The 24,045-nt window shown below is 40.0% G+C and overlaps 1 protein-coding gene across 3 annotated transcripts; it reads left to right on the top strand.

The window, feature by feature from the left end:
* Nucleotides 1-203: 203 nt before the first annotated feature.
* LOC106789111 (protein patched) lies at nucleotides 204-22,970 on the top strand. 3 transcript variants are annotated; one of them, XM_014753006.1, is made up of 11 exons: nucleotides 204-822; nucleotides 8,385-8,577; nucleotides 15,861-16,050; nucleotides 16,433-16,502; nucleotides 17,140-17,237; nucleotides 17,334-17,547; nucleotides 19,297-19,704; nucleotides 19,797-21,638; nucleotides 21,727-22,215; nucleotides 22,518-22,641; nucleotides 22,753-22,970. In XM_014753006.1, the coding sequence occupies exons 1-11, from the start codon at nucleotides 559-561 to the stop codon at nucleotides 22,893-22,895; spliced, it is 4,035 nt and encodes a 1,344-aa protein (XP_014608492.1). In that variant the 5' UTR covers nucleotides 204-558; the 3' UTR covers nucleotides 22,896-22,970. The 3 variants fall into 3 exon arrangements, with proteins under 3 accessions (XP_014608492.1, XP_014608491.1, XP_014608493.1); XM_014753005.1 differs by having other exon boundaries at nucleotides 22,750-22,970; XM_014753007.1 differs by lacking the exon at nucleotides 16,433-16,502 and having other exon boundaries at nucleotides 736-822; nucleotides 22,750-22,970.
* Nucleotides 22,971-24,045: the final 1,075 nt, after the last annotated feature.

The following is a 24,045-nucleotide window of genomic DNA, read 5'->3' as shown; positions in this document are numbered from 1 at the left end:
CGAACTCGATTTTATTTATTTCCCTTGGTGTTAACGCGCGCGCGCGCTTCTGTGTTATTTTGTGTTGTTATTTTCTGTTTTACGACGAAGTGCAACAACCTGTTCTACGCATATAGTGCAACAAAATAATCAAGAAATAAATTCTATTTAAAAAGAATTTAAACGAATTAAGGAAAGAGATTAAACGCAATAAGTGAATATCAATTTTTTTAACATACAACGATTTAGTGTGAAATATATATATATATATTATATATATTAATATTATATTCGTTGTTCCGCGCGCGGTTTACATTACGTAAATATAACGGGCCGCCGCATTGGCGGGAATTTGGAATCGATTCGAACGAAACGACGCATCCCGTCGAGGTGTTCTTTTTTTTTTCTTTTTTCTTTTTCTCAATCAACGGGGACGAACTTAGATCGAAAACAACTCGTGTAAAAGGTGAAGGTGGGTAAAGTCGAAGTGGTGATTAGTGGTGATTAGTGGTGAACAGTGGTGGATATTAAAAATAGTCGAAGAGTGCGAGAGGTGTCGGAGCGAATGCATGACGGATCATGGTTTCTGCGTTCGGCCCAACAGGGATATTAGCGGGACGGCCTTCCGTCTCGCAAACGTCGTCGTCATCTTCCTCGTCGACGACGGCGACTACGACGGCGACGACGACCGCGACTACGAGCTTACCGTTAAATGGAAATCCTCATCGTTGCGAAAATTACGCTAAGGCCGTCGCCGAAAGCAACAAACGACGTCACCAATCCGATCTTTACGTTAGACCAAGCTGGACCGACGCTGCCATCGCATTGGATCAACTCGAAAAGGTTTTTTTATTATAATTCAATGAATTATTTCTCTCGTCTGCAAAAATAAAATTATTTATAAATAAGTATCGTAGGGAAGTTGTGGACATTTTAAAAAGAACTAGAACTTAGTTTTGATTAATTGGACGTTTCGTCCCTTTATTGGGTACTTCTTCAGCAACTTAATCTCTAACGTTCAGCGTCTTTTTCATTTGAGAAGACATACATTCTTGTAATATTCGAAAAACTATACGAATATTATACTAATATATAGTATATTATATATAGTATAATATTAAACTAACTATAACGTTAACTATAACGAAGTTTAAATGTTTAGTTCTAGTTCTTTTTAATGTCCAAATTCCCTACGATACTTATTTATTAATAATTTTATTATAATATTTATTTCAAATCAAACCCTCCCACCTCACTTTCAATTAATTATTAACTTGTCTGTATAATATATAACTTTTCATTTTCCATTTCTTTCTCTCCTATTCCTTCTCTTCTTCTTATTCTTCCTTATTATGAACGGCCTTTACCTCGAAATGTCGGATATCTAGAAAGATAATAAAAAAAATGTATCGGATAAAAAAGTATCTAGATATATAGATAATACGTTAAGAGCACATCACCGCTATGGGGGACAAAAAAAGATAAGGATATGAATTCGATGCAAATTATATCGGTCGTTTACCGGAACGGCGCCGTTACCTTTCCACGAAGGTAAGCAAGCGTTACCGATATCTTGGATCGACGATTAAAGTCGGGCCGTTTGAAGAACCGAATGCGCCTTTCGAGATCGTTCACCAAGAATGAGCACCAACAAACAACTAACTGCACCAGCAGGAACAAGAATAGGAAGGGTGGACAACGAAGTGGACAACGTGGTGGACCCGTAGTAGTACGAACCGAGGAATAGTATTCTTATTTTACAAAGAAATACGCGAAGAAAAGAAGATAGAAAGCGCAGTCCCTGGGTCCGCTAGCGTGTCAAGAAAAGAGAAAAAGAAAGAGAGAGAAAAAGAGAGAGAGAGAGAGAGAGACTCTCGACTAGCTGTAAACTTTCACACACGCTGGTGGTCCAGAGAACTGTCTTTCGTTGACGTTTGCGGCTATTGGACTCTCTAAGAAGAGAACCTAAGTAAGAAAGAGAAAGAGAAGGATGCGGAAGATTGGCTCGAACAACTGCTCGACTTCTTCCCGTTCGGGATTTAACAACCGATTCTAGTGAACTTGTCCTTATTTTTTCTTCTTTTAATATATAGAAATTATTATAATAAATAAAGAGAATAGCGTAGTCTCTTATTAATTCTTATCTATCTCTCTAGATCCTTCAAGGAGATTCTTCTTCCTGGTTTATCTTATTTTTTTCTCTCTCTCTCTCTCTCTCTCTTTCTCTTTTTCTTTCTCTCGTGGCAAGAAAGATCGACGAAAATGTGTATACGGCGTGCGAAGCGGGAACGAAGCGTATCGCCTTTCGAAGGAGTCGTCGGGGTCTTCTTTTCTCTCTTTCTCCCATCCCACAAACGTCTTTTACGATGCTCGGACCTCCCTGAAGCGGAGGCCTCCACCTCCGCTCGACTTTTCTTGGAATTTTCTTCGAGCAACGAAAACGTCCTATTACCTTCGTCTTCTCTTCTTCTTCTTATTCTTCTTATTCTTCTTCTTCTTCTTCTTCTTCTTCTTCCTTTCTGGTTGCTTTATCTTTTCCGAACGAATCTATCAAAATTGCGATTGAGACATCCTAACTTCGCCTATCTCTGATCATTTATTTCCCTTTTTTTTTTTTTTTTTTTTTTTTTTCCCTTCCAGTGAATCGTAAAACGTGGAATTTTGTGTGTTAGTCTTATTATTTCTCATTCACGTGAATCCTCGTAAAAATGATATTTTTTTGTCATCGAATCTTCTCTCTCTCTCTCTCTCTCTCTCTCTTTGAATCTTTCTACATTTCTTTTAACCCTTTTCACGTGTTTGAAACCCCTTACGCGCTCGTTGTTGCGTTCCATCAGAAATTGATAAGATCTAGGAGAATCGTTAAGTAGAATGAATCTCGTTTCTACGTTCTCTTCCCTTCCCTTCCCTTCTCTTCTCTTCCCTTTCCTTTCCTTCCTTTCCCTTCCCTTCCCTTCCCTTCCTAGGATTCCAATTAAGAATTTCTTTCTTTCTCGAATGGCGGTCCGACGTCGCGTTCTTTCAAGGAAACCAGTTTCTTTTCGACACTGATATACATTCGCGATGTCTCTAAAAATCATTTTATACTGTTGAATCAGCAGCTACCGTAAATTCATTTCTATTTCGTAATATCAATCTCAACGAGGCATTGCATTGTTATATCAAACTTTTCTAAAGTGATCATTCGAATTAAGACATTTATATTTGAATGTAATCATCATTGATACTCTCATTTGTATTTTTGGTATAATATGAGACCTTGAAAAAAAGCACACAAATTATCGTTCCACTTAGAAATGATCTATAAGGGTACTGGCAATGCAATGTTCCTATTAGTACATTTTGTATCAATAGTTGTATTCATGAGGGATACTTTGAAAAATTCTAAAGCCCTTTAAACTTGTTCAAAGAACTTTTTAGTATATACGTTTAAACGTATATATGTTCATACGCGTATAAGGAAAAGAATATTGCGAGAATGAGAAAGAGAGAGAGAGAGAGATAGAGAGAGAGAGAGGGAAGGATAAGTCGGTACGTTTTATAGAGGCAGGCATTTAAATACGTTCGATCATTCAGAAAAAGAAGAAGAGTTATGAAAAGGAGAAGGAAGAGGAAAGTAAGAAAAATAATAATAATAATAATAAAAAGAAGAAAACGATAAAGATGTAGACTCTCCTCTTCGTCAGGATAGAAGATGACTTTTCTCTTTTTTTCATAGTTAATATGTTAGACCACACACACACACACACACACAGATCGACGTTTGATTGCCTTCAAGCTAAGTTATCCGTATTTGAAACGAGCAAAACGTTTGCTCCTGTTTTAATCGTTTGCTTGTACGATTGCACAATCTTTACTGGACCAGTAGCAAACAGTCTTTTAATGTATCCACATCTCTCTCTCTTTCTCGCTTTCTCTCACCTATCCGAGAAAGAAAGAAGAAAGACGATGATGCGTATCCAGAAAGGAGGAAAAAAAAATCAAATTCGAGGTCGTTGCTCCACTTTTTTTTACACCCTTGGAGAGTTTCTCGAAAGAAAGCCGTGCTTCGTATTTCCTCCCTCTCCTTCTCTCTCTATCTTTATATATATATATATATATATATATATTTCTCTTTCATCTTCTCTCTCTCTCTCTCTCTCTCTCTGTTTCTCTTTAGGTTCGTGACTCGCGTTCATCGCAGATGAGTCAGTCAGTTACGGGCACTGGCCTTCTCTCCTTCTTTTTCTCGTACACGCGTGCCGAGCCAAAAACACGTCAGTCTTTACGTATCTCCTTTCTCTCTTTATCTTTATCTTTATCTTTTACTTTGTTCTTACCAAATTCGATGATACATTAAAACGTAATTCACGAGTTTGTCTTATTGTTGATCATTTTTATCAATCGTTCATGTGTTCAACAATATTTTATGTTATTTCATCCGAAATAAAATAAAATGCATAAATGTAAAAAAACAAACCTCGTTCAAATCGTGATTAATTTCTTGTATAATATCTTATGTGAATGATATATGGGGGAAAAAAGAAAAATTGTTTAAAAAAAAAGAAGAATATTTTTTAGGTATTGACCAAGCGAGAAATAAAAGTGGCAGCGGGTCGAGGGGGATATCTGAATTTGTTTACGTTCACTGCGCTGTACTGTTGCTTCAGGCACTGACCTCGACCTCTTCTTACCGTTCACTCGTATGCGTTCGTCCCGTATGTTTGCGATGATGTAGCATGATGCATACATACGTTTCATGCATGCATGATACCGAATCATTCAACACATTTATATTATTTCAATTGGAGATAGAATTCTATGCATTTTGTATTCTTTCTTTTTTTCTCTCGTTGTTCTATTTTTTTTTTACATGTTTTTCTGTTAAATTTTCTGATTTATAAATTTGCCAAAGATAAATTGGATGTTTCTTATGGGTGCATTCGTAATTTCATAATCGTGGCTTGATTTCTGACAATGGAAAAGCATCGGTTTAAAGTATCCTCACGTATACACACACACAATGACGACCATTCACGCATGTTGCGCCGCGACGCGCCCTCTCGGTCGAGATTAAAGGGCACCGACACGACGTGTGAGGCTCTTCCCTACACACTAATAATACCTACTAGGAGAAAGAATATCTAAGGGAGTATGATACCGAAAAGAGAGAGAAAAACGTACCTACTTTCATCCCTTTCAACCAAGCTTTTCAAATTGATTTGACGTGAAAGGGAGAAAAACGGCATCATTTTGTTCATTTTCATTGAGCCAAAAGAAAAGAGAGAAAGAGAGAGAGATGTCCGTCAAAACGGAAAGGACTTCTATCATCACTTTTCGACACAAATTCTTAAATAGAAATGACTGTATTCGTTCCGGTATAATAACCTTCATCCCTTAGTTCTTCAACTTTTTCGGCATTTTTCAAACAAAATGCCATTAGAAGTGTTTAACTTCCTTTTACCAAAATCTCGCAACGAATTAAACAAAAGGAAAGGGAGACAATTCGGAGACTCTCTCTCTCTCTCATGTCAATGTCAGTGTGTTGTAAAAGCACAGAAACGAAATATATGTGTGTAATCGATGCGCGCGTAAAGTATACCCAGTCGAAAATTCTTTTGATCCTTGACGAAGGATAGATGCCGCCCGCCCACTTTCGATGAATAATAAAGTTTTTCGCCTATTAATAGAAAGGAAGGAGGAAAAAGGAAAATGATAAAGGAAAGACCTATTCGCCTTCCATCTATTTTTTGGTTTTGTTCAAAAATGCTTGGAGAGAGAGAGAGAGAGAGAGAGAGAGAGAGAGAGAGAGAGAGAGAGATACATATATAAGGGTGGATAGTAAGGAGGAAGGTAGGATCCTTCGCGTTAGTTGAATCCGAGAGGAAGGTTTTCCTTTCGAATAGACATCGCCGTGGAATTCTTTGGCCGATTAGAGCGCCAGTCGGATCGAGTTTCTTGCAGACACTTTCGAGCCGTACCTACCGCAAGAACCTATTCGTTTATCCAAGAAGTCGCGTGTAGTATGCAACAGCACTTGGGGTATAACACCAATTGCACGCACACAGTCATCTTATTTGATTTTCTTTCAACCATATTTTACGAATAAATAAATAGATATCTTTCGATTGTGTTACACACTAACAAAGCTAAAATATTTATTTATAAATTTTGTTTACTTCGCGTGCGAATACCATCGTGCGACGAAAAGAGAAGTCAATAAACTATATAAAGGCAACTAGTTTGGTCTCTCTCTCTCTCTCTCTCTCTCTCTCTATCTATCTCTTTCTCTTATTTGTGTTGCGAGTAGGATAAAAGAGAAGGGATGAGAAGAGAAGAGAAGTGGTTGAGTGGTGGTGGGAGGAAAGAGGAGGCCCTCTTTTTTCCGTAAGTGGTCCCCGCGGGCTTTATGGGGCTTCTCGTGCTGGACAGTATCTACATATTACAACCTCGTGGCGCGGAGACCACCGTCGTTGACATAAGATCCTGTTATGCTGTCTGCTATCTCTCCGCGCAGTTTGTGTCGCCCCATAAAAAACATTAAAGGTACGAATAACATAAATTCGTTAAGTATATCCTCCTCCCTACCCCCCCCCGCCCCCACCCACACCCCCTCTTTCTCTCTTACTTTCATTCGAAATCTCTCGCCGTAACGTTCGTCATCTCTTTTTTATGCCTTGTTATGACTCGTTATGCCTTGTACGCAACGTTCGCAAGCTCATCTCGTAGCACGTGTCTTCCTTTCACCGTATCCTAGATGAGACGAGTGTGTTTTTTTTTTTTCTAAATCGTTCAAGAAAAATCCGCGAATAAACAACGGTTACTATACTCGAGCGAATCAATGAAGAGATCGATTTTTTCTTGATTTAGCAAAAAAAAAAAAAAGAAAAAAAAAAGAACAGATGATATCTCTTGAAACAAATGGGCGGGCATTTTCCACTTATAACTAAGAAGCTCCGAGGATAATTTGCATCTCATTTGGATAGGAGAAGGTGAAACAAGGAAGGAGGAAGAAAGTAAAGTAGGATGGAGAGTGATTTTCATCGGCAACAACCCCCCCCCCCATTCGCCATCCCCATTCCCCATCCCTCGAGGCCATGTGGTCGACGGCGGATTGTCCATGCGTCTAGAGTTACTCGGGCCCATGCGCCCGCGGGCACCCGAGTTAATTGGCTGGAAAACCTTGCTATCCGATACCCACGCTGCTACCGCCCCGAGATACGTAAACGCGCATAATCCAGATTTTCGTTTACTTATGCGCCATTATATCTTCGTGATTACCAAAAGAAAATCAGCCAAGAAACAAACAAAATTTTCAAAAGATCCATCTTATTGTACACTTACATTTTTGTTCCTCAACCAACCAACCAACCAACGAGTTTGTTTACCATACCGAGCATGTCGTATTTAGATTTTCCATCGTAAGATTTGAAAAAAGTTGAAGAAAGTTTCCATCGCGAGCCCTCTTTTTATCTATCTATCTCCGTCTCTCGGTATAGGCCCGGTAGAGATAGGTATTGTTGCGGGTGGTCCACGATGCACATTGTCAGACCGGCCACCAGGTACTACAGCGCAACGTTGCCGCTCGCAATGTTGCTTGCGACGAACTCTTCTTCCTCTTTTGTCTTTCTCAAACACACCCTCTATTTTCATCCCCCTTTTTCAGGGTTCATGACCTATGTCGTAACTCTTAAGGACTATTATACTCTCGTATATTCTTCTTCTTCTTCTTCTTCCTTCACCTCTTCCACCTACTCCTCCTCCTCCTCCTCCTCATTTTCCTCCTCTTCTTCATCTTTTTTCTAATCTTCTTGATTAGTTTTCAAACTAATTTGACTCGTCGAGGTTTCCAACAACGTCATCATTTTGTACTTGCTTGCCTGTCATCGTCAGTTAAAATTGTTCTTTGATATTACGTCGTTAAATCACAAATAAGGGACCTAATTTTGGGATACAATAAATAATACGTCTTTCTTTCGAGGAAGCAGCAGTAACAGCAACAGCAGCAGCAACAACGTTGCTGCCGTTGCACGTACAACAGCCACGTATAATGCGCGGCCCGCCACTTATCATCGTCAAAGCCCACGCGGCCAATTTAAAACGCTCTTCTGGCTGCCGTTCCATCTCACTCCGTCCTCTTCTCTTGCCCTCCCCCTCCTACCCTCCCTCCCTTCCTCTCCCTTTCTTGTGCGTGCCTTTTCCCCGAAAAGACTTCCACCAAAAAATGACGCGAATTCATCGTGTATCCTCCCTCCTCATTGGGCTACCTTAACGCATTTCCGAATTAAAAATTGTAGTAACGTAATAATACTAACTTTATTTAAGATTTCATTCTTTTATTATATTTTATGTTGTAATTATTTGTTTTTGTTTCGTTTGAATCGATGACTCGATAATAATCTAACGGAATTTCGTTTATTTTTCAGGGCAAGGCGGAAGGACAGAGGTCAGTAGTATGGATCAGAGCTCGATTGCAGGACCAGCTGAGTCAGCTCGGCTACTTCCTGCAAAGGCACGCGGGGAAGGTCCTCTTCGTTGCCATACTCGCTTTGGCTACCTTTTGTGTCGCTTTAAAGTCGGTACAAGTACACAGCAAGGTCGAACAACTTTGGGTTCAGGGTAAGTCTCCGTCGCAACGGTTAAACTAACTTATATTGTATACGAATGATTTTATTATCAGCTCTACGATAAATGAAAAACTAAATGGCTTTCTCGAAAGAAAAAGAGATAAGTTTTAGGGGGCGTGGGTGGGTGGGGATGACAAAGAGAACTCTAAAGGGGAGGTAAGAAAAAAATCAAAAATAAGAGTAAAAGTTATAAGAGAGACCACACCGAGACGAAATGAAATATTCCTTGACTCTGTTTTTGTCTCGCACACCCACCACACGGTACATTAGTTACCCTCTGGGTGGCCCTCTATATTTATCTGTGGCTCGAACGTTAATTTGAACACCCGTTGCTAGCTTATATATCGCAGATAGATGTACAGAGTGTGTTTCATCAAATGAAAAAAAAAAAAGAAAAAAAAAAGACAAAATTTATTTTTTTACGAAATAATCAATCAAAACGTTGTCTACAATAAGGAATCGCGTTAAGAAATAAAAAGATTTAGAATATGTAAATAAAAAACAAGCATAAGCGAGAGAGGTGTCGCGATGGGGGTAGATAAGCGATCACGATTCGAGATGCGTGTTCCTCGAGAGTCGGCTCGATCAAGGAGGAATTCAAAGAGTAGGGGGATCATCATCGGTACCGGATATCCGGAAGCTGACCACGAGGATGACAACGTGCAAGCTGATGAGTCTCGAGAGCTTCCGAGATATGCGGGCGTAGTGTTATTCTCCTATGATGATGTTGATGTACCGCGGTGTTTCCTTCGAAAACTAACTTCGTACTTTTGTCCCTATCGAAAAAGGGAGAGAGAGAGAGAGAGAGAGAGAAAGAAAGTTAGTTACCCTCTGGGGACAAAGCGTAATGATTCTATCGGCCGTGAAAGACTGGATGGGGAGGCCCCTGCCTGTTCTCTCTCTCTCTCTCTCTCTCTTTAGACGCGTTTAAGTTTATGGCAGGAGCAGCAGAACGCGTAAAGCATTCTCCTGAATTCGCAACGCTTTGCCGGCGCAATCACGAAGCGCTCTTACCTCACCGATTCACACACACACACATACAAAGCACATCGGCCTTTTCTCTTTTCCCTCAACGCCGATTGTAAATTCGAGTCGCGAAGTTTTACGTCGCTACGTGCGGTCCTACCAACGCCATTTGCAACGAAATAACAAAAAAACAATGGCAAAATTCGACACAGAATATATATAAATATATATATATATATGGAGTCTTCTTGGGGGAAAAGCTCTTGTTTTTCGTTCTCCGCGGTGTTCGTTTCGTTCGTCTATTTCGATCTTCTTTCGATTGGCTTTATTTACCCGCACCGAACGATAAGTTACTTTACTAAACGAAGATGTGAATGGCACACACGCGGCATATCGTGTCTCTCCTTTCTCTTTCTTTCTGGTCTATTTTCCTCGGCTCTTCCTGAACGCATCCGCATGCAACAGAAGGCGGCGCTCTGCTTATGCTACTCCGTAGGTGGATAAAGAAAGAGAGAAAATATACGCATGCTCCTTTTGCCCTCACCTTCGAAGAACACTCGCCAGTCGGATACAGCATTTTTCACGAATTCTTATCACCTTTATACACAATTAACCTATTCTTTTACCACAATCATTTTCTATCGATCCATTTTCATAATTTCGATCACCCAAACGTCCCCTACAAATTGAAAATCGACAATTTTTTTTTTTTAACCATTTCCTTTTGGCTAATCAATTATAATTATGCTAATAACGATATTTTGAATCGAAACATTAGCTTCATTCTTGCATCGTATCAAATGTCGATTTAAAATTTCATTGAAATAGTTAAATTACGATAATGTATAATAATATGGGGCGGGGGAGAGTGGGAAAAATGAAAAGACGTAAAGGAGTATTGGAAATGTCTTACCCTTCTTGGAAGGACCTGTATAGGGCCAAGGAGGCCGCAGCTTTGGCGTGATAAGGACAGACAGAGGACGAAGCCACGACCGTGCACGAGGGGCCGGCTGACTGCTTACATCTTCATTAGGCCCCCATGCCTTGGAGTAAGAGAAAGAAGAAGAAAAAGAGGGAGAGCGAGATAGAGAGAGAAAGAAAGAAAGAAAGAGGTAGGAGCAAGATGAAGGAAAGGAAAGAAAGAGATAGATGTAAGGCCACAACGGGGATATAAGAGAGTCAGAAGAGCGTCGTCCAAAGACCCACCAGGAATCTGTTGTTGTTGCTGTTCCGACGAACGGTCGTCCCGACCGTCGGACGGGTGGACGGACGGACGGACGGGCGAACGGACGGCTGCATAAACAGAGGATCTCATCTTCTCTTTACTCCCTACTGTTGTTATACTACTCCCACTACTCGAACCATATTGAAATGGTGTTTTACCCCGTGCATATGTGTGTGTGTGTGTTTACGAGAGCAACGCGTTGGTTACTTTAAAATGAATCTCGCCCTATATAATTTATATAATCGAATCGATTTACCTACCTTATTGAAATTTATTCATTCGCAATGTTGAACGAAAAAACTAGTAAACAAAAAATGAATTTAATTCGAATAAAGATGATTATCGCGAATCGTACCGTTAGGAATGGGAATAGGAATGAATAGACGTCATGTCTACCGAGAAATAATAGGTCTTGTTGAGAAAGGCTAGTAAGTAGAATACACGGATGAGAGCCACTTAGATTGGACGGGGCTCGGTTCCGGTGAATGGTCGCGGTGGGTGGCCCGATGTGCTCTCTGTGTGCGCCAAGCCATCCCAACCAGCCAACCAGCGGTGGGCCTGCGTGCCTCAACGACTGAAACCAAGTCTCCGAGTTCTGCCGAGAGAGCTAAGCCTACTTCGGATCTTTCAGTTCCTACCCCAGTTCCTACCCCAGTCCCTACCCCAGTCCCTAGTCCATCTCCTTCTATCTTTCTCTCTCTCTCTCTCTCGTGAACGCGTATCTTCCACGTGTTCTTGCTCTTCCGAAACTTGGTCGGCCGTTCAGTGAGAGGAAGGAGAGCCACGAGAGAGTTAGTCTTGTAGTAGTAGTAGTAGTAGTAGTAATAGTAGTAGTAGTAGTAGTAGTAGTAGTAGTAGTAACGAAAGAACCAACAGCCCTTTTCTGGATCCTCTACGTCCTTCTCTCCGCGTCCCTCTTCTCCACCCTTCCATTCGACGGGCATCAACCCCGAAATCGTATTTCCATTCGCGCGCTTTCTTTTCCATTGTATCTTTCTCTAATAACATTTTTCGAAGAAGAAGAAGAAGAAGAAGAAGAAGAAGATGATGATGATGATGATGATGATGATGATGATGATGATGATGATGATGATGGTGATACGACGAAGGGTGGGAGGAGAGAGTAAAAGTTGAAAAAGGAAGTTCGACCTGTTGCGCGAAAATCCATGCCTTCTCTTTCGCGACGTTTAATTGGCAATTAGCGTGAGGTACGTACGTACGCGCGCGCGCGCGCGCACACGCACGCGGGCGCACAATGTAACGCCGCCGGAATACGAGCCACCTGGAAAATAGTCGTCTACGTATTTACACAGGGGTTCTCCTTCTTCTTTCAAACTTTTCTTATTTTTTTTTTTATTTTTTTCGAAGTCTTCCTCTTTGATAAAATTTAATATTTAATATACTCTTATACAATTAATAATCGATGATAAAACTTACTGGTTTCTCGTGAAATCGTTAAATCGACAAAAGAATTTCTGAATGATCTTGTATCGAGGTTTCGTATTACAGGACATTCGGGGGAGAGGGGGGGGGGGAATTTGTCTTAAAAATAACCTTCCTGACGACAAGCAAGAATAAGAGATGCGAAGGGTCACGCGACTTATACGGTCGCTCGAGGAGTAGAGTTGCGTCATATGGGAAATTCTCTAGGGGGAGATGACGCCGTGGCTCTTCTTCTACAGAGCACGTGGTCTTTATAGGCATTTTCACACACCATAAAACTGTCCACGCGTATACGTTGTATTATGAAAAGTATCAGATAGAAATTCGATATCGTTGGCCCCATTGCAAAAAAAAATCGCTTTTTCATTAATTCGTATTTTGTTGTTGTTGTTGTTGTCGTTGTATTTTTCATCGATAAAAACATCTCCATAATTTGCTTACGTTTCTTTTTTTTTTTTAATCGATTAATAAAATACGTTAGAAAAGAGAAAAGAATCCGTAAGCCGAGTAAGAGTAGGAGACTTCAATGCTTGATGTCCATGAACAAGCAATGATTATTTCGCGAGGGGGTGGAAAACGTTTCGTTGTTGTCCAGCACACACCGGATGGATCCGCCTTTCGTCTCGTAATATTACAAAATTAACGTGTAACCGGTAATTGGACAGAAGTATCCCTTTAACGATTCGACCGGTCGTGTCTCAACTTGTCCGTCTTAAGTGGCTTCTCGTTTGAAATTTAAGGAGTTTCGCTCCACCCCGTCACCGTTTGCTACCGTAGTTCGCTTCTCCGCGAACATTCGAAAAGAAAAAAAGAAAAAGAAAAATGAAGAAAACGATTGAGAGAGAGAGAGAGAGAGAGAGAGAGAGAGAGAGAGAGAGAGAAAGGGCAAAGAGACCAACAGGGGTTGGAAGATCTTTGATGAAGATCGAGTCGATCTCTCCGATGCGTGCACCTGCTTTCCTCCTCTTTTTTTTCTTCCCTTCCTCCTCCTCCTCTTCCTCTTCCTCCACCAGCTCTCTTTATTCGATTCTTTCTTCTCACCGAGCACGCGTGTGTTCCTTTCCTTTCTTTCGACTCTTTTCCTCTTCTTCTATCTCCGTGTAAAGCCCCTTTCCTCTGTTGATTCAAGCCTCGCCTCGCGGCCACCATCAAATTATCGTTAAATATCGGTTGTTCATTCTCGGTACGGGAACCCACGAGGAGTTTCTTTTTTTCTTTCTTTTTTTTTTCTTTTTTTTTTTTTTTGCCTCCGTCTCCTCCCTCCTCCACTTCCTCTTCCAATTTCTACTCCCATATAACGTGTCTTCTTCTTCTTCTTCGTATTTTTTTTTTCTCCCCCCTTTCCTTCTCTCTTCGTTAATTTAATTAGATTCGTATAGAAAAATATTTCGCAAGAAAAGAAATAATCGACTCGAGAGAACAACGTCGTCGTCATTTTCGTGGGGGGGGGGGACTTGGGTAGATATACCAAATGCGAAAAAGATCATCCCTCGTATTTCCTTTTCGTCGATTACCGGAACGACGGGTTCGTTCGTTCATATTCGTTTAGTTGCCGGGTGTATTGCTTCTGCTATTTCAGCAGCATCCCCCCCCCTCTCCCCCATTTTGGAATACGAAGACGGGGAAATAATTACAGAGAGACCGAGTCGATAAATCACTGCCCTTTTCTTCCTTCCTTTCCTTCCTTCCCTTCCTTCCTTCCTCCCTCCCTTTTTACTAACTTTTCTTTATAATAATAATAATAATAATAATAATAATAATAATAATAATGAATATTTTCCAAACAAAGGGAAGAAACCAAAATTACAAAATTATTGTAGATATTATCGATGAAAAATAAATAAACAAAATCTATATACTCGTGATCTCTTGCAAGAAAATGAAAGAGAAAGGAATGAAAAAAGTTAATTGGAATGATTTAATCGAATCTTTGATTGGAAAGGAGGAAGTTGAGAATCACTGAGAAGCGAGCACAACACGGGTGGTCTACGGAGGCTGCGCCGTGGCGGAACGAGCAAATACGCCGTCGGCATTTTTGACGGTGAAATCTGACTAGGTGGGGTCTCAACGTAGTCCGCGTCAGCCGTCATCCTCGTGCCCTTCGTCCATTACTTTCAGTCTTATATGCGTATCTTCCAATTGCCTCTTCCACCTCCTCCTCCTCTTCCTCTTCCTCCTCTTTTCCTACTCTTTCTACCTTATCCAGTCTCTTCTTTTTCTCGTCTCTTCTTCTCCTTCTTCTTCTTTCTTTCATCTTTCACTCCATCGATCGGTCTCCTGACCAAAGAAAAAGAAAAAGAAAGAGAGAGAGAGAGAGATAGATAGATAGAGGGAGAAAAGCCTTTTCGATGAGCTTTGCTTCTTTATTTTGCAGTAGCCAGACTGGAAACACGATTTCATCCGTACGTATGTACACATATTCCGGACGCGGTTCTCCAGCTAACGGAATTTTATTTACTGGAGTAATTCGACTCGCGTATCCGTGATTCGAGATCTTCTTACCCATTGATTTTCTTTTACTACACTCGCGGCACGATCAATGACGAATTTACGTGATGACAAACGTTTCCACGATTTTCTTCTTATTTAGCAGTTGTTGTTGTTGTTGTTGTTGTTAAATAATTTGTACATAGCGAGTTACGTATATCGATAACAGTTTACATTATTATCAAAAGGGGATAACTTGAAAGATACTAAAGATCTTACCCCGATCTTGCAATTATTTCTATCTCCCGGCTACGATCATCGTACGTTACTACTACTACAACTACTACTACTATTGCAACACGATCAAGGGATGCTCGGTTGGTTGTGGTTGGTTGGTCGGTTGGTTGGTCGATCGAGCTCGCTTGATTGGTGATTAGCTTTTTAAAGCGGCATAGCCTATTTCAATATCTTCGCGATCGTTAACTTCGTATCCTCGTCGTAAAGACGTTATTAAATCTATTTACGATGATTTACGACGAAGGCTCGTAATTCCCAAGGGAGTTACCGACTAATTACAAATCGTCGTTCGCGATCTATCGAGGGTGGCGGGTGTGTGTGTGTGTGGGGGGAAGGGGCTTCTTAACGTCCCACAAACGCATACACACGTTATTTTTATACACCTAAGTGGCGAGATTTTAGAAATAGATATTTACGAAAGATCTTATTTTTCTCTTTTTATTTTTTTTTTATTTCTTTTTTTTTTTTTGGTTTCTTCTTCTATTCTCTTTTGGATTTTCAACAACATCGTCGTCGTCGTCGTCGTTTCTACGGGCTGCTTCGAGGAAAGCTTTTATTGGTACGCTGCCAACGAGGGGAGGGGAACATTTTTTGTCGGTATATATATATATATATTTATATATGTATTCGTAAAGTCAAAGGAACGCGCGTTACGACACTGCGCGTGTCCCAATGTGTTTCTCTTCGAGGAATCGTCGTCTACTAGGCGGTGCATATGTACATACATAGATCTTCTAACGGCGGGGTCGGCTTTGAAAAGTTCAAGCTTGCACGATGACGTTTTTTCGAAAATTGAATGAATGAATATTTCAATAAACGAAAGAGAATATGTGTATTAATTATATTAAGATATTATAAAACATTAATTGGTGGCACACCTATTGTTAAATAGACGTCGTTTGGTTGTACAATTTCAGAAGGTGGAAGATTGCAAAAAGAATTAAAATACGCTTCGGAAGCATTAGGCGAAGCTGCACCGTCGACGCACCAGCTCGTTATCCAAACCCCAAGACATCCCGGGGCAAACATTCTACATCCTGCCGCGTTGAAAGAACATTTGGCGATTCTCAAGGCAGCTACTCAGGCCACCGTACATCTCTACGACATGTGAGTTATTTTTCTTCCAACAATTTGTTTTCATCGATCATCGCACGAATTCCGCGGTTACGCAATAATAAACGCATTTGATGATAATGATGATGATGATGATGATGATGATGATGATGATGATGATCCTTGTGCCTTCTTCTTCTATACATCAAACAAGAAAAAATGTGGCCACGCACGCGCGTGCCGATAAGCGAAACGAAAACCGCAAAACCCGCGAACCGTTCAACACAACTCGATAGAAGAAGAATACTCTCTTTCCTTTTACCTTTCTTTTTGAAAGGTGAACCATTTTTTTTCTACCGCTTATCGGCACGTACGTGGCCTTTTAAGAGTATGCAAACTTGTATTCATGAATGCATGTGTTTCGTGTCGCTTGCAGCACGTGGAGACTGAAAGACATGTGTTACGCGCCGAGCATACCCAACTTCGACATGCACTACATCGACCAGGTAATTCAAATGACAACCACGATAAATGTATACGCGTAAGCACGAGCCTCTTCTCTCTCTTTCACTCTTAAACATATACATACACGTATACGTACACGTGCACGCGCACACAACCCGAATACACGTATACTTATTCACCTATTCACGCCGAGCCTAAGCCGCCACCGCTGCCTCTTCCTTTTCCGCTAACTCGTCTCAACGTATCCTCCCTCCCCCCCCCTTCTTTCTACTCCATCTCTTCACTTTAGATGATCAATATTATTGCATAATCTTTAACAATAGAAACATCTTTTTTTATATAAATCTCACGTTGGATTATTCCTTTAATAGTTTATTTTCGATGATAATTCTAACTTCGATATCGAAAAATCTTCATAGGTATACGAAGAAACAAATCTAGTATAATACTGACCATCCTATTAGAGTTTCCAAGAACCTCTACAGGTGGTCCATCCTAATATCTTTTACTACTAGGAAATATAAGAGAGAACATTCTATTTCTCGGATCTAATAAAAATATTTCTTATTTAACTATACACAAAGTTCCTGTATCATTTTCTTATTTTTTTTTCTTTTTTTTTTGGTTTTTGTTATTTCAGCAATAGAGAAAAATTATCGAACGATTATTTGTTTTCAGATCTTCGATAGTATTATACCATGCGCGATCATTACACCTTTGGATTGTTTTTGGGAAGGAAGCAAACTCTTAGGCCCCGAACATCCCGTTCACATACCGTAAGCTCTATTCAAATTTTATTCTAGAAATAAATCGTCGTATTTTTTTTGTCCAATTTCTAAACGTTCCAATATTCCTCATTTAATTCGACACAGTGGTGCAAAGACGAACAAGCCCGTTCAATGGACCAATCTCAATCCGTCCGGTATGTTGGACGAGATGAAAAAACTGCAATTCATGTTTCCCTTCAAGACGCTCGAGGACTACATGAAGAGGGCTGGGATAACGAATGCTTACCAGAGCAAACCCTGTCTCGACCCAACGGATCCCGAGTGTCCGGAAACCGCACCCAACAAGAAGTCGCAACAGGTAAAAACAATTTTATTTATGTGGGAGATTGAATTTGAAATTTTATCAGGCTCTTGCGCGCAAAAAAAAAACAAAATAAATTCTATTAGAAATTCTCACGAATTTCTTAGATAAATGAAATATATAGGAAAAGAGAGTACGTGAAGGAAATGGGGTCGTTGTAAAAGACAAAACGTTAGAAACTTTGAAAATCTTCGCAGGAACTCGCATGTACGTGAGATTTGTTGTTAGGAACGTCATGCCCGATACGTTTAATATTCAACTACAGTGGCAATCGTTTGCGTGCACGTTCAGCAGAGAAAGAGAGAGAGAGAGAGAGCGCGAGAGGAGGAGGAAGAAGGGGGGGCCGCACCGACTCGCTTTGATATCGTGCGGGTATCTTATGCGGATCCTCTTCATGATGTAAACTACTACAATCGGAGGGAGGATATATAGAAAGAAAGAGAGAGAAAGAGAAAAAGAAAGGAAATAATGAATATTTAATTGAACGTTCACACACAGATATATTGTGTGGGCCCGTACGGTGCGAACGAAATATGAAATTTTGTTCATACCTGTACAATTTATTCACAAAATAAATTGAATATTATAAAATATATATATATATATATATATTTGATTTTTGACCGTAGGAATGAATTTTAGACGGGTTAAATGATATTAGTCGTTTTCGAAGAATCACGAGGTCTCATATATATATACACACACACATATATACATACATACATACGTCATAGATTCGAATAGGCCGCGGCGGCCAGGAAGAGGAGACCGGTGCGCGCCGTGAATGAAATGATTTCCATGCGAAATCAGCTATGAGTATGCGAGTCGTGTGGGTAGCGCCGCTACGAGCATTAAAATAATAAAATCGAGAGATGTGCGTCATTATTGCGCTACCCTGGTGGTCGTACGAGGGACGACGTTACGTACCCGATCGTTTCGCTATCGTTAAATTACTCGTCGTTGCGCTCCTTCGTATCCTGCACATGTGTTATGCATGTGCCTTCCCTCCCATTGAATTTTCTTTATTTCATTTTTTTTCGCTATAGAGTAGTAGTAGTAGTAGTAGTAGTAGTAGTAGTAATGGTCAACGATTAAAATTCAATATATTTCTTCCGATTTTTTCTAACATTATTATATAAAACAAAATTTGTCGGATGTATTACACGATTAACGTGTCATCCATATGAGTTGGTATGGGAGTTTTTTTTTTTATCGTATTATAATTACCACCGTATGCGCTGTCATTCGCGAGTAACCAAAATCGAAAGAGTAAAGGGGGGGGGGCAGAAAAATTCACGAAGAAACTTGCATGCGATGTTATTATCTTCTACTACAAAGAGATCGAAAAGAAATACAAAGGGGGGGGAAGATACGGGACACGGTCAATTAATTTCGCATAATTGAAAAGTCTAGATTTATTATACCGTCCGATCAGAGAAAAAGGTACGCGGCTTGATTAAATATTTGATTTTTTATTTACGTCTTCTTCTTCTCGATCTCTATTTCTATTTTCATAGCACATCGATACATTCGTAATTTAAGATAATTACATTTAATGGATGGAATAAAAATATTATCCGAGGGAGGTTCCTCCCAAGTAATGAAATAACACTCGTAGGATTTTTTCGTGACCTATCTCTTCTCGTTTGGTATGCCGACGCGATAATATCCGGTCTCATTTCTCGCTATCCATTGACGCCCTAGATTTTCCTTGAGATTTTAAATGTAGGACACGTTTCATTCCAGGAACCAGACATAGGAGTCGAACTTACCGGCGGTTGTTACGGATTCGCTGCGAAATATATGCACTGGCCCGAGGAGTTAGTCGTCGGAGGTGCTAAGCATAACAAGACTGGTCACCTAACTCGAGCAGCAGCTTTGCAAACGGTCGTTCAATTGATGGGCGAACGAGAACTGTACGATTTTTTGGCTAATACCTACAAGGTACATCATATAGATTGGTCACAGGAGAAGGCTTCTCATGTGCTAGAAACGTGGCAAAGAGAGTTCAGCAATAAAGTGAAGAAACATTTGGAAGAGAACAATACGTCGTCCTACAATTTGTATGCCTTCAGCTCGACGACGATGAACGATATACTTGGAAAGTACAGCGAAGTGTCCGTTTTAAAAATTTCCATTGGTTGTACTATGATGGTGAGTTATATATCATTATTATTTTTATTTATATCTATAGGACTATGGTGTAAATATATTAAAATACATTGTGAACGTGTATCTTGTTACAGGTTTTGTACGCAGGTATAGCGTTATTACGTTGGAAAGATCCAGTACGTTCTCAATCTGGCGTAGGAATAGCTGGCGTGATGTTGGTCGGTGCAACGGTTGCCGCTGGTTTAGGATTTTGTGCCCTACTTGGGATCCCCTTCAATGCAGTCACCACGCAAATAGTCCCGTTTCTAGCGCTGGGTCTCGGCGTTCACGATATGTTTCTATTAACGCACACGTATGCAGAGTTATCGGTGAATGAGGTGCCGAGCGGAGAACAGACCGGGGTCGTTCTCAAGAGAACGGGTCTCTCTGTTTTCTTGACCGGCTTGAGCAACGTCTCGGCGTTCTTTGCTGCGGCCTTGATACCGATCCCCGCGCTTCGAGTATTTTGCCTTCAAGCAGGCATTTTACTTCTCTTCAATCTTGCTGCCATGTTACTTGTATTTCCCGCGATGGTCAGTTTAGATCTAAGAAGACGTAGATCCGGTCGATCGGATATCTTGTGTTGTTGTTTGCCAGCGAAAAACGGCAAAAATAAATATCCCGGGAGGAGAAATAACGGGATGGCTAAACAAACCGTAGCGAGAGCTATACCACCGGAGAGGCGAGAAACTTGCACGCAAATTTTGACCTCTCAAAACGCTCAAAACGAGTCCTGGGTAGGCGGTAACATCATGGATATCGACTTCGACAAAAACTGTACCGAGGAGGAATCCTTGACCGGATGCAGTCAAGACGAATGTTTCAGTTTTTCTTTAACGAAATTTGCTACTAAAACTTATGCTCCGTTCGTGACGAGACCAGCGACTAAAGTTTTTGGCATGTTCGTCCTAGCTATCGTATTTGCTGGTAGCATTTGGCAAGCGATGAGGGTCAGAGACGGCTTGGAACTTACCGATTTGGTTCCTCAAAATTCCAACGAGCATGCCTTCCTCGCAGCTCAGGCCAAACATTTTGGATTTTACAACATGTACGCGGTCACTGGCCGAGATTTCGAATATCCGAATAACCAAAAACTCTTATACGAGTATCACGATGCTTTTATGAGAATAAAAAATGTCATTAAGAACGACAATGGAGGTTTACCGGAATTCTGGCTTAGCCTCTTCAGAGATTGGCTGAAGGGATTGCAGAATGCCTTCGACAAGGATTACAAGAATGGTTGTATCACGCAAGAAAGGTGGTACAAAAATGCGAGTGACGAGGCAATTCTTGCCTACAAGTTGCTCGTGCAGACGGGCCACGTAGATAATCCGATTGATAAAACGTTGATCACGCAAGTAAGACTCGTCGATTCCGACGGCATCATTCATCCGCGCGCTTTTTATAATTATTTAAGCGCCTGGGCTTCCAACGATGCTTTGGTTTACGGTGCTTCTCAGGCCAATCTTAGGCCAGAACCAAGACAATGGATCTATACCAACGATCACGAATTAAAAATACCGAAGAGTATGCCTCTTACCTACGCGCAAATGCCCTTTTATCTTCACAAACTTACCGACACTCAAGAGATTACGGAATTGATAGGAAGCGTAAGAACATTGTGCAGAAAATTCGAAGAACGCGGCCTACCCAATTTTCCATCGGGAATACCTTTCTTATTTTGGGAACAATACATGGATTTGAGAAGTTGTTTAGTTATAGCATTATTTGCTGCGCTTGCGGCCAGTATTTTCGTTGTTGGTATACTTCTTTTGAACGTGTGGGCTGCGCTTTTGGTGGGAACTGCTCTCGCTGGTGTGGTTTTACAACTATTTGGACTTATGGGACTTTGCGAAATTAAACTCAGCGCCGTTCCTGCCGTCCTCCTTGTTGTCAGCGTCGGTATAGCCGTACACTTTACTGTCCATATTTGTTTGGTAAGTACTAAAGTATTGCATTTAAATAATATATGAACATTACGAATTATTACGTTTCTCATTGTCTTTCTTGTTGTTATTATTTTAGAGTTTTGTTACGAGCGTTGGCAGTAGAGATAGGAGGGTACGTTTGGCCTTGGAACACATGTACGCTCCCGTTGTTCATGGAGCTTTCACAACCCTATTGGCAGTAGTCATGTTAGCTTTCTCGGACTTTGAATTCATTGTACGATATTTCTTCCTGGTACTTCTCTCTTTGATCGGAATCGGCCTTGTCAATGGACTCTTCTTTTTTCCAATCTTATTATCTTTGATCGGTCCTTCGGCCGAGATCGTACCGAACGATCATCCTGATCGCATATCTACGCCGACGCCACCAGCTTCTCCGATCATTAGAAGATCCAAACCACCACCGCCACCAAGAAGAACTCATAAAATCGATAATGCGAGACTCCACGCGGAGCCATCGTTAACGACCATCACCGAGGAACCTAATTCCTGGCACAGTGCGCAAGAATCATGTATCATCGTCCAACCCGAATTAAAAGTCGAGACGATGTCGACTTGTGGTAATCAGGTATGTTTCTTGGAAATAAATTCACCATTTATTTGAATATTCATTCGATATATATTTCGGCTTAATAATATTTTATTAAGTCACAAACTCTCTCTCTCTCTCTCTCTCTCTTTCTCAAAATATTTTTCATTGCTTCGCGTACTATGAATGTTTTTAAACCCATCAAATATTGCTTAACACAACTTTTTCATTTGATGTAGAATGCTAAATAATCTCTCTCTTTTATTTCTATGGACAGAAATATCAATGCTCCCCCAGATAGCATGCTTAACAAGTGTGTTTTGCTTTTGTTTGACTAACAGAATTGTAGCGGATCAGACACAAGCGGATCTAGTCGAACATCTCCTGTGCCATCGACTTCTCACATCACGACAAAGGTTACTGCCACAGCTAACATAAAGGTGGAAGTTCATACCCCACTAACCAGTAAGTATTTATTCCAATAGTTTTCTTTTTTGTGTTGTGTGTGAAAGAGATAAGGAGAAATAATATCATTATCGAACGAAAGATTTTAATTAGAATTTGAAATTATTGTAGGTGGAATGGATCGTAGTGAAAAATGCCAGCACTCGAGCACCAGCAACCGAAGGAGCTCACGCTGCAGTGCGAACATTAATACAAGCGAGTCTTCCGGTTCCAATACTGAATCGGATTTTGACCCTAATCCGAACAAACACTAATAACAATCGTCGAGAAGATCAGCAAATGCTGCTAAAATACCATACAAAGCGGGAACATACAGAAGGCTGACTAGAATAGACTTTTTACTATACTTTTTTTTTTTATTTTTTTTTTTTTTTTTTTTTTTTTTTAAGCCTCTGTCTTTTGATATTTTCAAAATTAGCATAAAGCGAGATAATATATTAAGTATTATAGAAAATGAACGAACGGTAAACTAATTCACTATCCATAATTGCTTGTTGTAATATGCAGTAATCACGTACATTGTATATAGATGTTTNNNNTAATAATTATTATTATTGTTTCTTTATTTTCTTAAAGAGCACAGAAAGTATTATAGAAAATGAACGAACGGTAAACTAATTCACTATCCATAATTGCTTGTTGTAATATGCAGTAATCACGTACATTGTATATAGATGTTTTCATGAGTGCATTTATATATGTTTATATGTATAACGCATTTAGAGTACAGCAGACTTTTGTTCTTAATGTACAGCATTTTCTGTTTCTTATAGGAAGACCTGCCTTATTGAGAAAGGTACATTCATTCTATAATAACTATTAAGACAAAGAATTTTTTCCTAGAAAATATTTTTAGATTTATTCAACGAATAACGTCGGAATGAATGTGTCTCTTATGTAGAACGATGTACATTAATAAGACTTTTTGGAAATACCTGCTCTCCACTTTTTAATTTGCCGTAATTTTTCTTATAAAAGTATCATTGCGTGGGCGCAATGTTCATACGCATGCGAGGACACTAGGAAGTACAATTAATTTTATACAATGAATATAGAATGAATTTATTTATACAAACAAAGATGTTTACTGCTAATTCTTTATTTTATATTTAGCATGGACTGAAATTTCTTTTTTCTTTCTTTCGATATATATATATTATAATAGTAAAAACTCAAATACAAAGTTGATTAATCTTTTACTGCCTTAATAATAGATGCATGCACCATCGTATTTGGTAAAAACAAACATGGTACAATGTTCAGTATTTTAACATCTCGTGTATGTACCAACATCTCGTGCTTCGTGCGCAACCATTACAATTGAAAATATATAATGCATGTTTTTTAAAGCAACTAGTTAGTGAAAATTGGTAAATAATAATTATGTCATATTATTAAGAGCAT

Source organism: Polistes canadensis, unplaced genomic scaffold (assembly GCF_001313835.1).
Source record: "Polistes canadensis isolate GaletaPanama2010 unplaced genomic scaffold, ASM131383v1 scaffold_164, whole genome shotgun sequence".
Classification (NCBI taxonomy): Eukaryota; Metazoa; Arthropoda; class Insecta; order Hymenoptera; family Vespidae; genus Polistes; species Polistes canadensis.
The sequence above is the reverse complement of the archived record's forward strand: the minus strand, read 5'-3'. Positions and strand labels throughout refer to the sequence as shown.

Coding starts and splice junctions, on each gene's coding strand:
- LOC106789111 (XM_014753005.1), top strand. CDS start 559: ATGGTTTCTGCGTTCGGCCCAACAGGGATATTAGCGGGACGGCCTTCC. Junction 8,578..15,860: donor CGAACAACTTTGGGTTCAGG/GTAAGTCTCCGT, acceptor GTACAATTTCAG/AAGGTGGAAGATTGCAAAAA. Junction 17,548..19,296: donor CCAACAAGAAGTCGCAACAG/GTAAAAACAATT, acceptor GTTTCATTCCAG/GAACCAGACATAGGAGTCGA.